General features: G+C 42.0%; 1 protein-coding gene and 1 pseudogene across 2 annotated transcripts in view; both read right to left on the bottom strand.

Annotated features, from left to right (window-relative positions):
* Positions 1 to 5,242, bottom strand: part of LOC150060795 (small ribosomal subunit protein eS1 pseudogene) — a 28,732-nt pseudogene extending 23,490 nt beyond the window's left edge.
* The window catches only part of Prkce (protein kinase C epsilon), a 479,841-nt gene that overhangs the window by 77,852 nt on the left and 385,167 nt on the right, over positions 1 to 16,822 (bottom strand). For both annotated transcript variants that reach the window (XM_090337014.1, XM_090337015.1), the window contains exon 11: positions 7,311 to 7,465. In XM_090337014.1, the coding sequence (XP_090193140.1) occupies positions 7,311 to 7,465 (155 nt within the window). The remainder of the gene's footprint in view (positions 1 to 7,310; positions 7,466 to 16,822) is intronic.

Here is a 16,822-nt window from a genome sequence, read left to right on the forward strand (position 1 = left end):
CTTTGTTTGAGAGACTGTACCCAAAAAAGGTACTTTCCTCCATCTGCCTGCTGGCAGGACATAATCATGGTGCAATTCTGAGGTGCGCAAAATGACTTTTAGCTCTATCCTCAGCCAGTGACAAGTAGTGCATTTAATGAGCATCTAGTTCTACTTTGTACTAGATACAGCTCTAATTGCTTCCCATGCACTAACTCATTTGATTCTTACAATTTATCTGTAGGAGGAGGTAGAATTGCCCATTTACAGATGCAGAAACCCAGTAGAGAAGTTCTTTGACAAGTTCATAAATCTAAGTGAGCCCAAGGCACAGAGTCTGAATCTAGGGCTTGTAGAATTGTATCTTTAAGTACTACACTGAGATCTCCATTCTATAGTAGGTACTAGTAGGAATGAAAAGTAGATCATAGATGTTCTGATCATTTGTTATCTATAAATGCACATTACAAGTTGGAAAAAAAGAAGTAGTTGATACCATCTAGAGGTGGGGTTTATTTTCTCTGCTCATTAAAGTACAAAAAGGTAAGATAGTATGTAAGGTAAATTTATTTTGAAAGTGAGAGGAAAGCCATGAGAGAAAGTTGTAAGGGGTGAGAAGCTAATTCCACAAACAGGGAGGAGAGAGAATCTGGCTTCTTTGTCCTGTTTTCCTAGATATTTGGTCCCTAGTCTCCTCCCTCTAGGGGTAATGTATCTTTGGTTTGATTTATTAAGCAGTTCACTGCCAAAGGCCCTTCTGATTGGATGTAAGCTCAGGTCTGGTTGGACCCCTCCTATTCTGGAATACCAAAAGACAGTGGGGTAGGGGTGAGGGCAAAAGTGTAAGTCTTGCTTCCTGCTTTTACATATGTTCTAAGCACACACACACACACACACACACACACACACACACACACACACACACATGCTAGCTTGGAATCTGTTGCCTCAGACCCACCAGGAACAAGAAAGGTTATCCGTCTCCCTCTCCCTACCCACTTTGTGCCCACCATCTCTTCCTAATCCTACCTGGGATCAGATACCTGTCCCTCACTCACTCATCCAGATATCACCTTTGGTTCCAAACGTCCTATTTGCTGTGAACCGCTGTGAAGAAGGAATCATCAATTTTGTCTGCACTGGCCTGGAACCACAATCCTCTAGTCACAGCCTCACACAGAGTTTGCTTGTGATGACAGGCAAGTGACACTGTGCCCAGCTACAGACAGAGAAGAGGAGAAATTATTCTCCAGACTGGCAAAAAAGATAACAGCTACTTGTCTTTCAAGTAGCTGAGATTGCAGGTGTGAGCCACTGATGTTATCTTGTTACCATTCTAAAGACCCTACCTTCAAAGAGAGTCATATTTTGAGTACCAGGCATTAGAATCTCAACATAGGAATTTGAGTGATGGGGATACATCAGTCCATACACCCTGACTCCAATACCTGATGCTCTCCAACCATCCAACTCAGATTTCCAGGACCTACCAGATACCGAGGACTACACACAGCAGCTCTGCTGATGTTTGTCATGTTGGTATTTTTTCCCTAAACAGTCCAAGGAGGTTTGCCTTATAATTCCCATGGTACAGGAAGAAACTAGAGTACCAATAGTCTGATTAACCATTGGAGACACAACAAAGATCAGGCCAACCCAGATTTCCGTTCCAGTTCTCTGACCCCAAACTCAGTGCTTTCCAAGTATAGGTTTGCTTTCAGGACCAAACTGGGACTGGCAGCCACAGGGACAGGGTGACCTGATGGTGGCAGCGACCATGATGGGATTTGGAGAGATTTCCTTGTTTGGAAAGATGAGAAATCCTGTGGATAACAGTAGCTACCTCATAGGGTTGGCGCTGCTGTTCTGATCACTGTTGTTGTTAACTGATTATTATTATTGTTATTATTATTATTCATGTTGGTGTTAACTTCTGGGTAAAAAGAACAGATTGAAATCTCACTACTATTTTTCTCTCCTTCCCCAAATTATACTCAGAAAATATACAATTTTAGAAGCTGGAAAGCAGAGGAATGAATAGTCACTAACTTAATAGACCTGAAAAAGATGAGCCTAGGCCAGCCACAGGGAAAGTTAAGAAACTACAAATCTATTCACCACATATTCCAAAGTTCAGGAATAAGCACTGAGTTGCCTCTAAGAATTATGTAAAGAGAGAGAAAACAATCAAGAGCTTAGACTGAAAAGCAGTTTTAAACCCAGAGACCTACATCCACTCTGTATCAGTCCTCTCTGCCCAGGAGTTTATTTTCTGCAGAAGAGAAACAGGGTCACTAATCCTGGACCAGGCAACACCAGGGCTCAGTACTGGAAGGAAGAGAAATGGAACAAAGACATGCATTCTGGAAGCAGGTGAACTGCTGGTTCCCACTGGCCAGCGGAATGATTACTCATGATGACCAAACTCATGCGGGACTATAAATTCAAGCATAAGAGCTGGAAATTCAATCTTAACCTCAGCAATTAAATTTATGATCCAAAACCTAGTCTTGCCAGTTCTCCAAGAGTCCTCTGTCTCTCTCTCCCTCCCTCCCTTCCTCCCTCTCTCTCTCCCCCTCCCTCCCTTCCTTCTCCTCTCTCTCTCTCTCTCTCTCTCACACATACACACACACACACACACAACCACATAAAAACAGTCTCCAGCTTCAGAATATTTAGAATAGTCAGAACACAGTTATAACCTGTGTCAGTCTCAGACCAACAACTCCATAGAGTGCTTCTATAGCTAGCTTGAATAAAAGTCACAGGGAACACATAGATCCTGTGCTCCTTGTGAGTTATAATAGAAGAAGTACAGAGGAATCAAGTGCCCTTCAGAGTCAAGGGGGAAAAGGTATACTTTGTGTGTTAAGAATGCTTCAAACAGATTTGCCAGAAGCAGAGTCTTCTGAAGAAGCATGTCCCTGGGTTATAGGGCTACAGAGAAGTGCAGAGCAGAACAAACATAAGCATACACCAACTATAAGCAGGGGCTATCTTAGAGCTTCCAGGGGAGCAGTCTCACATGTAGCTCTCCATTAAGAACAATGATCAGAAGCCAAAGTACAAGAATGGAAAAGGGGATATGTTCAGTGCACCTACAGAGATGCTGCATAACTTAATAGAAGCATAATCTCGAAACAGAAAGCTGTCAGAGAAAGCTGCACAGAGGTGGAGCACACGGGAGAGCCCTGGAGGCAGAATAGAATTACTTTGTAGATTTCTAGTGCCCGAATCAGCCTAAAAACATCACATAACTGCTTACATCAATCTCTGATGAAAAGTTCTCTTGAGTATGAACTGGAATCTGCTTTCTGTTGCTATGACAAAACACACACTAATCCATGAAGGGTGAGTACCAATATCAGCAGTCATCAATTCCCAGTTCTTTTCTACACACTTATCTAGTCCAGTATTATGGAACAGAGATTATTATTTTAACTGGGGATTCTGACCTAATCAGAGTTCATTTTAACATGTTCTGGGAACACAAGGGTCAATGGGAACAAAGGCCTAGAGAAATGGAAGAACTTGGCTTCTGAGGTAGAATGTCAAGCAATCTGGAGTAATTACATGCTGAGATGTATGGTTAAGAGAAATATTGATAAGGGTCAAAATTTCACCAGGCACTACCAGGACTTCGTGAGCAAACATATTAAATCTGTGAGAGACATTATGCATGTTGTTTGAGTGTTGGTCCTTGCATTGTAAGGGGATCTATAAGAGGTATTTAGGGCTCAGCCTTCACCAGTGGCTTAATGTCATTATCACAGGAGGGGGCTTGCTCTCTTATACTTGCCTCATATCTCCAAGGCCACCCCTCCCTCCTTCTATCTCTCTACCGCCATATAATGCCAGCTATATTGGGGGGGGGGTCATAGGGCTTGAACTTGAACTTGGCTTGTGTGTTGTCCCTGAGCTCTTCAGCTCAAGGCTACCACCCTACCCTTGAGCCAAGCCTCCCGAGTAGCTAGGATTATAGGTGTAAGCCACTTTGCCTGGCCAAATTTTATGATGCAGCAGGTATGCCCTCATCAATTGTCAGCATCTGGATCTTGGATTTCCAGAACTAAGAGCTGATAAGCTTCTCTACATTATAAATTAGTCTCAGGTATTCTGTTATAGCAGCACAAAACAAAGGCACATGAAGACCTTCTCTAGATGGAGAATGCATCCTTTCTTGGTGCTACAGCACCCACACAACTAGACTAGGCCTGGCTACTTTTCCCAGTCCCTGCCTGTAACTTTTACTTTCATGCTGCACTCAAACCACAGAGACATGTGCACAGCAGTTTAAGGATGAGACAAGAAGTTTTAGACCACAGAGCAGTCTGGATTTTATCTTATAGGGGCTACAGGAGGATAAGAAGAGAACATATAGTAATCTGCTTCAAAACAATACCGGGCAGTAGGTGTAGGGAAAGAGGACAAATTAGAGGGTGGAAAACCAACAGGCAGTAGATGAATCAGTTAGTAAACTACTGCTAAGCAGCCAAGCAAGGAAGGAAGGAAGGAAGCCTTAAAGGTCAGATTTCAAGAGGAAGAGCTCGTTTTGGGGCTGGGTATATAGATATGAAAATCAATGGCACATAGGACTCATTTTTAAGTCATGGAACAATTGAAATTGTCCAGAGAAATTACAGAGGGTAAGAATAAAGAGGAGTGTAGGCCTTAAGGAAACTAGAATTCAGAGATTGGGGCAGTGAGCAAAGAAGCCAGGTTGGGGAAGATATGAAATAGAAATGGTCAGGTAGATGGGGGGAAAAAAAAAGAGATGGGCAGAGAGAAAGAGAGATAAGAACTGACATAAACCATTGGAGCAAAAATGGTTACCAGCTTTGTGAGAAGAATCAGAAACATAAAGTTAGGTCAAGTTCAGGAATACCTATAATATCAGGCTAAGAAGAATGTGGAACTGGATTTGAAAATCCAGTCATGGTAAATAGCAGGAGTTGATCAGCTGATTAGTCATTACATTTCCTAGGGCTGTCATGGCCTTTGTTCTTACTTTTGCATCTTTGTCCCTTTAGTAAAATGTCAAGGACTCTCCCTACTCTAGCAGAGATGGCATAGGGAGGCATCTCAAGGAATCAGTTGTTCTCCTTGTCATTGGCATCAAACCAGACACCAGGTACTTCCTTTGTAGTGGCAGCTGACAGGAGGAGGCTATCAGCACTGATAAGGCCAGGAAGGCTGTACGGCCAGAGGCACTGGATGTAGAGAAGGAGTAAGGGGATGACACAGCACAGAAAAACTGGACCATGTCCAGTGAGTGTGAGGACTAATCAAACCATAGTGAGTTTAAGACACATAAGTGCCGTGGAAAATAAAGCAGGTCTTGACCTGTAAGTGAATCCCAGTAGGCCTGCTATGATCTCAGGATCTTTCTCTTATGTAAGGAGAACCTGTGATCTACCCCTGACCATCATAAGATTATGTTACAATGCAGGGAAAAGATACAGGGATTTTTTTTTTTGGTCAGGGTCTTGACTCCCTGGGCTCACATGATCCTCCTACCTCAACGTCCTTAAGTAAATGGGATAATAAGTATGCATCTCTCACTACACTCAGAGTGGGTACCAAGGTCTCAGATCTGATTAAGTCTCTCAGTCACTTGCCTTTGAGTTTAACCAAAAGGGACATTATCTTGGTAGGCCTGCTTAGGGTCCCTGAAAAGATCTAGGTCCTCCCTGAGATGAGAGACTTAAAGAAGGAAAGCTTCTCTCCTCTGCTGGCCTTGAGTTAGCCAGGTGAGTTCTACAGCAGTGAGGACGAGGATTCTGCTATTAGCACAAGAGCTTGGATTGGAAAAGGAGCCCAGACTTCAAATGGGGAGGCAGCCTGGCTATCTATCCAGCCCAGCCTGCAGGAGACCCTGAGCACAGGACACAGATGACATATGCCTGTTCTCTCCATCCACAGAAGCTGTAAGATACAAAGTAGGGCATTCTTTCAAACCTTTAAGTCTGTGATGATGGAATATACAGCATGAGAAAACACTGACTTGGGTTTCCACTGTGCAGGCCATGACAGTGGGTTAAAGATCATGGGCTTTATCATATGGCTTGTAAGGGAATCACTGACTACAGTTTCCTTGCTTTAAGGAGCCAGGAGATGGTAAGAAGAACAGAAGCATGAGATGAGTTTGACCAGAACCCTCCAAAGAAGAGCTAGCCATGTATTTCTTTGCTCACAGAAGCAGGTTAGATTAGTTCTAGATTAAATCCAGCTAGCCATTCTTCCATCCAATTAAATAAGTATTTTTTTTAAAAAGAAGTAAGCAAAGACCAATAGACTGGATGTCACTGAAAAACAAACAAACAAACAAAAACCTAGCCAGGAATTGGTGGCTCATGCTTGTAATCCTAGTTATTTAGGAAGCTGAGATATGAGGGTTGAGGTTCAAAGCCAGGATGGGCAGGAAAGTCCATAAGATTCTTATCTCTAGTTAACTAAGGAAAAGCCACAAATAGGTGTGGTTCAAGTTGTAGAGTGTCAGCCTTGAGGGAAAAAGCCAAGGGTAGTACCTAGATCCTGAGTTTAAGCCTCAGAATTAGCACAAAAAAAGAAAAGTAAAAAACCTTAAGGAACTTTAGTATTCCCGTGGCTAATTATAACTATTGACTCCTCTCAGAAATCTAGAATTCCCGACCTCACAGAAGAGACTATGTAAATAGTCTTACCCTCTTACTGGAAAATTAGTGTGTGAGTGTGTGTGTGTGTGTGTGTGTGTGTGTGTGTGTGTGTGTGTTTCTTGGAAAGGGACTGAGCAGTAATAAAAAAACTAAGGGATCTGAAAAAAGTCACTTCCTGTTGGATGTCTAGTTCCCACTCCCCACCCCCCACTCTAGATCCTAACCCCCCAAGACCTCCAAGCAACTCCTCCTTCCCTGGTTCTATCAGTTGGAGACAACTAAGCCAAACAAACTCAGGAAGTGGCAAGAGATCGGAAAGGGGGAGGAAGTCCAGGGCACAGAAGGAAGAAGTCAAGAGAATGCCCTGATCTTCAAGGAAGAGGGTGGGGAGAGAGAGCAAAATGAAGGTTTCCCCAAGGTCGCTGGGCGCCAAGCCTTTAAATGTCGTGCTTGAGCTTTAAATCAAAGCTGGCACAAACAGTTGGTTCAATCTCCTGGGGCCATTCAAATATTAACATTCACAGTGATAAACAGCCCACCAAAAAAGTTCCTCTGTAAGCAAAATGGAACAAACAATTAAGCTAAAGTTGGTTGCTGAGAGACCAGTTGGGCAAAAGCCAAAAGTCAGTTCAAGTGTCTGGAGATGTCTTTATTAGTATTATATTTGACTGTCAAAGAGAGGAGAGAAGAGGCTACCTGTATATTACTCCATGTTGGTGAAGGAACATGAGGGCAGACGTGACCTCTGCAGCATAGAACCGTGAACGAGGCTCATCAAATTTGCGTGAGCGTTGAATCTGGAACATGAGGTCTCCACCATTTACATATTCCATGACGAAAAAGAGGCGGTCCTGAAAGGAGAGAAGAAAATGACACTTGGGTCACATCATTACAACGGTCTCCACAGGCCAACATCTTGTGACTATGTAAGATAGTCACGAGTGAACGTAAAGGAATGCCCAAAGGTGAGCGGATGCTGGTAGCACATGATTCAGAAAGGAGACAAAGGGATGATTCACACAAATTAGGTGTCATGTGTTATTTCAAAGTTGCTATCTGCTTTTTGTAGATACCAGCTTGCTCTAGGGGAAGAAGCCTGACATTGACAGAAAGGGAATTGAATTTTTTATTTTGGCCATGATTTGAGGTATGGTTGTGGACAATTCTCTTCCTTTACATGTGTGGTATGTTGAAGAATGGTTCTCTAAAGAAATCACACATAACCTTGGATGTGTAATGTTACCTTCTAGAGAAATAAAAGATTGTGTATGTGTGATTAATTTCAAGATCTGAGAAGAATAAATTGGGCTGGATGCTTTATAAGAACAGAAGAAGGGAGGAAGAAGCAATGTGACCCAAGAAACAGAAATTAAAGTACTGTAGCCATAGCCAAAGAATATAAAAAGCACCAGAAGATAGAAGAAATAGGCAACAGTAAGCTTGAACTCAGTCCTTTAGCTTTCTCGGCTAGCTTTTCCTCTAGACTGGTCCTCTATTACTTCAACCACAGCTCCACTTCCAGCTTCTATTGCCAGTTGATTGAAGATAGGAGTCTCAGCCTCCTGAGTAGCTAAGATTGTAAATGTAACCACTGGTGCTCAGCTTCCACAGTGCCTGGATTATTATTTTGTAAGTGCCCAGTACATATGTGGGATGCTAGGCAGCAAGCCAGAAAGGACAAGTGATGGCTGTCCTGAAATCTTACAGTCCAGGACTAGAGACAGGGAATAAGCAGAAGGATAAAAACAAACTAGAATCTGAATAAAGACACTGGGTACAGAGAAAATTTGGAGCAAAGTCAGCTTTAAACTAGAAGCCACGGAGAATTCTAGATGAAGCCCAGCCTTGAGAGAAAGAGGTGTATGGGGGAGGGGGAACAGGGGATGGTACAGAAGGAGGTCCAGGATATGGGAACACAGTAAACATCTGTAGGACACAGGGAAGTGACCAGAGCAGCTGGGGAGGTAGGTTAATGAGGTTTTGAGGACCAACCACCAGACTGCATTCTTAACACATAAATATGGTCTAAGTGAAGCTTCCTGGGGGAGGTTATTTTCCATTAAGACTGAGTAAAACCTACTATCTGTGATACGTGTGTGTGTGTGTGTGTGTGTGTGTGTGTGTGTGTGTGTGTGCCTGCCAGACCTGGAACTCAGGACTTTTGCTCAAGGCTAGCGTTCTGCTACTTTTAGCCACAGCTCCACTTCTGGCTGTCTGTGTGATTAACTGAAAATAAGAGTCTCATGGACTTTCCTGCCCAGGCTGGCTTCAAACTGTAATCCTCAGATCTCTGCTAACTGACTAGTTAGGATTTATAGGTGTTACCTACCAGTTCTTGGCAATACTTTTATTTTTTTAAATAAGGCCTATCTACTTTATCACTTTCAAAATTCCACAATTATTAATCCTAACTGTCTTGACCTCAGAATTATTTAAGCATGGAACTTCTCTTCTACCTACCTCACCTTCAAGGCCCTCTTTCAACTAATCCATATGTAAGTGTATGTGTATGTGAGTATTGAGGCTTGAATTCAGGGCCTGGATACATCCGTTAGCTTTTTCTCTCAAAGCTAGTGCTCTACTACTTGACCCATAGCTTTACTTCTGGATTTTTGCTAATTAATTGGACATAAGTATATCATGGACTTTTTCTGCCCAGGTTAGTTTTGAACTACTGGCTTGGAATGGTGATACCCTGCTCTCAGTCTCTTGAATAGCTAAAATGACACCATTCCTGGGTCAATTTCTCCTTTACGCTCTGAAGTTCAGGTTTCCTTCTGAGTGTCCATTCACTCAATCCTTCCTTCCTTCCTTTCTTCCTTCCTTCCTTCCTTCCTTCCTTCCTTCCTTCCTTCCTTCCTTCATTTCAATAGACCAAAGCTTAGGACACCACCACAGAGTATGAACATCTCTGAAGGTTGAACTCAGGTCCCTATCATGGCTAAAGCTCTCCAGTGATCCCACTGCACAGCAAGGGATGAGGATCACAGATTCAGCCATTTACTTTTTCTATCTTGGCAGGTTAAGGATTATAAATTATTTCCCCCCCTGCCCCCGCATTTTTTTTTCTTTTAGGCATCCTCTGAGAAAAAGAGCTCTCAAATATGTGCATTAGAATCATACCAAGGCTCATGAAAATATGGTTCCCTGGAGTCCCTCACCCAGAGTTTCTGATTCAGAAGATCTTGGGGTATGGGCATATGATCTAAAAAAAAAAAATCCACATCTGCAATGAATTCCCAGGGGCTGCTGCTGCTAGTGGTCTGAAAATGTTTCTTTGAGAACCACTTGGGCCAGCCGTTAACATGGTAAATATAGCTGCCTTAGTCCTTCATACCAGCCACCTCCCTGAACCAGTCCATCAGAAAGAACACGTGAAATGCCGGCTCTATTGCTACTGACCCTGACCTTGGGCTGTAGCAACAATGGAGGGCTTCCTTCCCTCCATGTGAAAGAATCCAAACCTCTGAAGAAACTCCTCCCCTTGGATGCTTTCTATTCAACCAGTTCTACACATGCAGAGGGGCTGCGGAGTAAGAAACACAAGGACCCTTGCTAACTTCTTCACTCACTGGTGGTGTGACCTGTGCAGGATACTTTATCTCTCTCTGCTCACTTTTCTGCCTCTCATATAGGCTTTCCACTCCCAGCTGCCAAGTGCTGAAATCCCTTTAGGCCTTCCCCACGGAGTACTCCCAGCCACACCCACCATGTCCAGAATCCTCTTCAAGGATGACGCTGCATTTAGAATCTCTGTCTCTGCCTTTTCCTCTGAGTTCTGACCCATGTATCCAAACTCGTGTTTGGCCTCTTTTCAATGCCCAAGAAGCACTCAAATATAATATGTCCCAACACACTCCATCACCTTCAGCCAGTTTCAAAAGCAGAGTACCTAGGAAGCATCCTTCAGCTTCTCCCTCCTGCGTCCTGACTTGGGTTATCAAGCTCTGTTGCTTTTGCTCCTTGTGCTTTTGCACCTCTCCTGCTATCCAATTATTTCCACTGCTAGTATTTCTATGACCACCACTCCGGGCCTAGCAACGAGCACTTCTTGTCTAGAATCTTGCATTGCCTTATTAGTAATGTTCACCAAACTTATTCTAGGCTCCATCCGATCACATTACAGGCAAAATGGCCTTGCTGAAAGGAAACTGATTCAAATTCACCTCCCACCATTTTCTTACTCTATTGATTAATTCTTTTAAAAGCTTCTGGTTGGGGCCGGGAGTTTGGCCTAGTGGTAGAGTGCTTGTCTTGCATGCGTGAAGACCCTGGTTCGATTCCTCAGTACCACATACATAGAAAAAAAGCTGGAAGTAGTGCTGGGGCTCAAGTGGTAGAGCTCTAGCCTTGAGAAAGTCCAAGGCCAGTGTTCAGGCCCTGAGCTGAAGCCCAGGACTGGCAAAAAAAAAAAAAAAAAGCTTCCTGGTTATCCTTGGAATCAGCATAAAACCCCTCAGTATATGCAAGGCCTGTAGAATCTTTGGAGTCATGTTTCCTCTAGCTACCCGCTATTCCCTCTGCCCCAGGGTGTTGACTCATGTTTTTACTGTTTGGAATGTTTTCTCCCTTCCTCTCCCAAAATGAATCCTTTACTCGTTCATCCTCCAGATTTTAGTGGAGCCATCTTTTCTTGGAGGAAACTATCTTTACATTCATTGATGAGGTCAAAGGCCCCCATTTATGCTATGTGCAGTGCCATGCCTAGGTGCTATTTACACTAAAGTAAAGGCCATGGAGGTTGTAATTAAGTACAAATTCATTTACGATTATAGTAGTAGTCTATATGATTCATGAAGGCAGAAACTGCGGGTAATTCCAGTGGTTTAGTTTTTGTCTTATTTTATTTTGTTTTGTTTGCAGCATTGGGCCTTACTTGCTTGCTAGGCAAACACTCTACCACTTGAACCATGCCCCTCTTTCTTCTTTAGTCCCCCCCACCCCCACCCCAGATAGGATCTTGGAAGGCAATTCTCCTATCTCTGTATCACCAGCTGCTGTTTCTGGCCTGCTCTTCTCCATTTGTTTGTTTTTGAAGGAATTAGAGATCCTAAGGGGAAGCTTGTAATTCCATTTAAAACTGTATGGGCACAACAACAATAACAAAATGTTAGAGGGCTGTGAGATAGAAACAGAACCAAAGGGTGGCCTAATATTTGCATCTACAAGGCCTTACTGTTGAGTGAGTTAAAGCTGAATCACCACACAGTAAGGAACATTCTCCCGGTAGAATCTGAGACTTCTGCAGCACTGGGTGACAGCCTTAGACTATTGTTTGGGCCAGTGGAGAGTTGTCTTTACCTCCCAATGCTACAGTGAGTCCTTGGAGGAAAACATCCCATTCTTCTGAACAGCCCCAATCCAAGTAAGCTGAAGCTTGCATCTTAGCTGGCACTCAGTCAACTTTGTTCCTCCAACTCAGCATTGTGCGAGGAAGAAGTTAAGTTACTTGAGTTCCTTATACTAGCCAACTAAGTTAGGATTGAGCCTGACATGTGGCTGAGTCTGAATAGCTCTGCCCTGAGGGCCTGCTGCTTGCTTGCTTGCTTTCCTTCTTTCTTTCTTTCTTTCCTTCTTTCCTTCTTTCCTTCTTTCTTTCTTTCTTTTTCTTTCTTTCTTTCTTTCTTTCTTTCTTCCTTTCTTCCTTCCTTCCTTCCTTCTTTCCTTCCTTCCTTCCCTTCTTTCTTTCTTTCTTTCTTTCTTTCTTTCTTTCTTTCTTTCTTTCTTTCTTTCTCTCCTTCTTTCTTTCTTTCGTCAGTTATGGGACTTGAACTCTGGGCCTGGGCACTGTCCTGGAGCTCTTCAGCTGAAGGCTACCACTCTACTCCTTGAGCTACAGCACCACTTCCGGTTTTTCTGGTGGTTAATTAGAGATAAGAGTCTCACAGATTTTAGTGCCTGAGCTGGCTTTGAACCATGATCCTCAGATCTCAGCCTCCAGAGTAGCTAGGATTACAGGGCACCCAGCTCGGGCCTGCTGCTTTCTTATTCTTGAACATCCACCATAGACAAGACTTCTATTGCGAGCCACCCATAAGTAACCCAGCATTAGTTTCTTGTGTTATTTCTCTGGTTAAACTTACTTGGAGCCAATCTAACATTAGCACATTTTGACCTTTAGCTTTAACCTTTTTTCTCACTACAGCTCTATTATCTCAAAGCACAATCAACTCTTTTTACCTATTAGGCATGCTTTAGGATGACATAAGCTTTTCATTTTCCCTCCCTATATTCAGTGAGTTTGGATTACTGCTGACCTCCAATTCTTAACACATTTGAGAAGCATGTTTTGATGGCCAGGGAGAACCTCAGAGACATGCTGGGAATAGCTTAATTATATAAACTAAAATCAAAAGAAAGCTGGCAAACCCAGTGGCTACTCATTAATCCCCTCTTAGCATAGGTAGAAAACAAAACAAAAAACCAACTTCCTGGTAAAGTAAGCAAATATGTTTTCTGAGGTAATCAAAGATTTTAAAAGCCTTATTCCACCTCCTCCTCCCTTAATCTCTCTTGAATGTCTAAAATGTTACGGTCTGTGATAGTAAGTAAAATAATCAAATTAGGAAAGAGATTATGTGTCATGGCTACTTAGGGTAGGAATCATAAATAATGACCTACATGCTGGAAAGGCAACACTATGAATTCAAAATCCCATTGGGTTCCATTTTTCTCAGGGAGCTAGGGAGCTATCTTTCTTGCTTTTGAAGAGAGAACCAGGCCCGCCCTGTTCATTTTTCAAGGTATGATGGATAGATATCCAGAGGCGTCCTCCTGGCAGCACTGCATGTCCTGCTGATTAGGTTTGTTTGGACACATATTCTCCATCATTTGTTAGCTGTTTATATGTTCAAAGATTCTATCGCCTTCACAGGAGTGCCCAACAAAGGGTTAGACTTGGAATCATCTGCCTTTGATGCACCAGTGACGACATGAATGACTTCTCCAATGTACCTAAGGGAATCATGGGTCCCCATTTCACATCCTTTTCCTTTTCTTATTTTAATTTTTTCCTTTTCCTGGTGATAGGACCCAGGCCCTTATCTGGTCACTGGGCAGCCATTCATTCCACATTCTGAAACACCTCCTTTCCCCTCCACGTCCACACCATCTATCAATTCAACAGTCTTTGCTGGATGTAGGCCTAGCCCTTGGTGAGGTTGCTAGGGGAATCTGAAAATGGATGTAAGTTACAGCTCTGGTTTCCAGGAGCTAGGAATGGAACACAGGAAACCACAGAAAGCAACATAATATACTAGATCACTATGTACTGAACTCTCCAGTATCGACTCCGATTGTGAAACTTTCAGATCTGGCTTGTTTCTTCTTAATCTTTTCTCATTCAGGACTTGCCACTTAATATAGAAAAATTATAGTAGGAAAAACTCATATGACAACACTTTTGATAGGTTTTCTATAATAGAAACATTTTGATGGAACTGGTAATCACTATGGGGATTTGGTGGAGGCAACCCTGAATTGGAGGAAAAAGTTGTGGACAACGGGAGGTAAGGGGAGGAGAGGAGTTGGCAGGTGAGAAGCACAGTTCTGAATGAGGGAGTAGAAATGAACATGGAAATGGGGCAAGGAACAAGATAGGATGAGTCCAGCACAGAAAATAAAGCAAACAACAACATCAACAAAACCTGCCATCAAGAAAATGATGCATAAACCCAGGTTATAGGTATGATGGGAACAGACTGTAGGCAGAGTGAGTTTTGAAATTCAGGTGGGAAATAGAGAACACTAGAATTGTGAGTAGTAAAGGATTTAATTGGAACTGATTTTAATGAAAGTCATTCTTGAAGCAATATATATATATATATATATATATACATGTAGAGAAAAAGTTCATTTCCCCTATTTCTACTGTCATAAATGTTATATCACCTTAAAAAATATTTGGTGATACTAGGGGTTGGATCCAGGATCTTTTGCATAGTAGGCATGAGCTCTACTTAGTTGTATCCCCTATCCTATTATTTTTGAAAAAACAAAAAATGAGCCACCATCTTCCTTGCTATTACACTTCCCTGGTAAAAACAAAGGAATGAACAATCATTTGGGGACACTTGACTACGTTGGGTTTTCCCATTATGGAATCCTAAGCCACAAACAAAGAACAGTCTTGACTTCAATAAACAAACAGTCACTAACAAGAGGGACTTCCCTGATCTGTAGATACACACATCGTGAACACTGCCCGATGCTATGCAATCAACAAAGCCTGGCTTAATTGCTATCACAGCTGTTCTCACGGTGTACCATGGGAAGGCTGCAGAAGACATTTGACGATTCCCTTTTGTATTAACTGGAGACTTACCATTCAACTCACAGAGAAGGAAAGACTCTTGTCTGAATAATTATCATTAGTAATACAAATCTTTCCATACAATAACAATCACAACTGTCCAAATGTTCTTTTATTTTTATTTCTTTGGTTTTTGTGGGTCATAGGGCTTGAACTCAGGGCCTGGGTACTGTCCCTGAGCTCTTCAGCGCAAGGCTACCACCCTCCCTTGTGCCAAACCCTACTTCCCATTTTCTAGAGGTCTTAGATCCTTTTTTGCTCAGGCTGGCTTTGAACCGCAATCCTCAGATCTCAGCATCCTCAGTAGCTAGATTATGGGCATGAGCCACCTTGCTCGCTCGGCTTTCCCCAACCCTTCTTCTAACAGGTCTTTACTTCTTTTCATCTGCCATTGTGAAAGATCTTCTCAAACATAAAGATCTATTAGAGTGATTCACTAAATTGTTTTTTCACAACTAAATGCCTACAGCCATAACAGATTCCACCAACAATAGTAGAATAATAGGAATTTTTATTAAAGAATTTATTAACATTGATTTTACATCATATTTCAAATGACCTATTTAACAAACAAGTATTCAAGAAGGGAATCTCTATGTACAATCACTGGCACTTAGATTTTTAGAACATAATTGAAATTAGGCTGAGGGTTTATATGTCATATATACATATTAATCTATGTATTAAAACATTATGTCTATAGAGTCACAAATTTTTATGTCTATGTAGTTGTGTTTATATTTCCAATACTATGTCCATAGCATTGGGTACGCACATAATGAGTCCTCAGTCTTGTACTGTTTGGATCTAATCGCCACATATTAAGGATACCATGCGCCTTTTGTTCCTTTGGTCTTAACTTGTCTCACTCAACATTCACTTCCCTGTGAATGCCACTATTTTATCTTGTCTGTTGGCTATGTAGAATTCATATATATATATATATATATAATCATATTTTCTGTATCCATTCACCTGCAGTAGGGCATCTGGATTGCTTCCATTGCCTGGCTATTGTGAATAGTGCAGAGATGAACATAGCTGAGCAGGTGTCCTTATCATATCCTGGGTTATGATGTTCATGATAGATGCCCAGGAGTGGTATGGTGGGATCGTAGGGAAGGTCTATATTTAGTTCTTTAAGAAACCTCCACACTGCTTTCTAGAGTGGTTGAACTAGTTTACAATCCCACCAGCAGTGTAGTAGGGTTCCTTTTCCTCCACAACCCCGCCAGCAACTGTCATTGTCTGAGTTCAAAATCTTGGCCATTCTTATTGGGGTAAGGTGGTATCTTAGGGTTGTTTTTATTTGCATTTCCTTTATGACCATGGATGATGGGAATTTTCTCATAATGCTTTTCTGCCATTTTAACCTCTTCTTTTGATAAGTCTCTCTTTAGTTCCCTTCCCCATTTAGTGATTGGTTTGTTGGGTTTGGGGAGGATTAGTTTCTTGAGTTCCCTGTAGATACTGGATATTAAGCATTTGTCTGATGTATTATTGGTAAATATCTTTTCCCAGTTGGTTGGCTATCTTTCTACTTTAGTAGGTATGCTTTTATCTGTGCAGAAACTCTTTAGGATTGTTTCTTTTTCATTCTGAATATAATATTATTCTTTTCTTCCTTTTTAAAGAAAAAAGTTATATTGAGATAAGATGACATTCAAAGAATTATCCATATTTCATGCACAATCCTTGATGGACTCAGAAATAAGCATCTGCTGGTGAAACATGGCTATAATCTAGACTGTAAACATGTCCATCATCTCCAAAAGCTTCTTTCTCAGTCTTTGGATTACTAGAGCATGTGAGAGAGAGAACACAGAACTACCCTTAGTGAAGTTTTAGTTATATAACACAGTATTGCTAGCTCTAGGCATTATACTATACTGAAGAC

This window comes from Megascapheus bottae, chromosome 7, assembly GCF_031878675.1.
Source record: "Megascapheus bottae isolate mThoBot1 chromosome 7, mThoBot2.hap1, whole genome shotgun sequence".
Taxonomy (NCBI): Eukaryota; Metazoa; Chordata; class Mammalia; order Rodentia; family Geomyidae; genus Megascapheus; species Megascapheus bottae.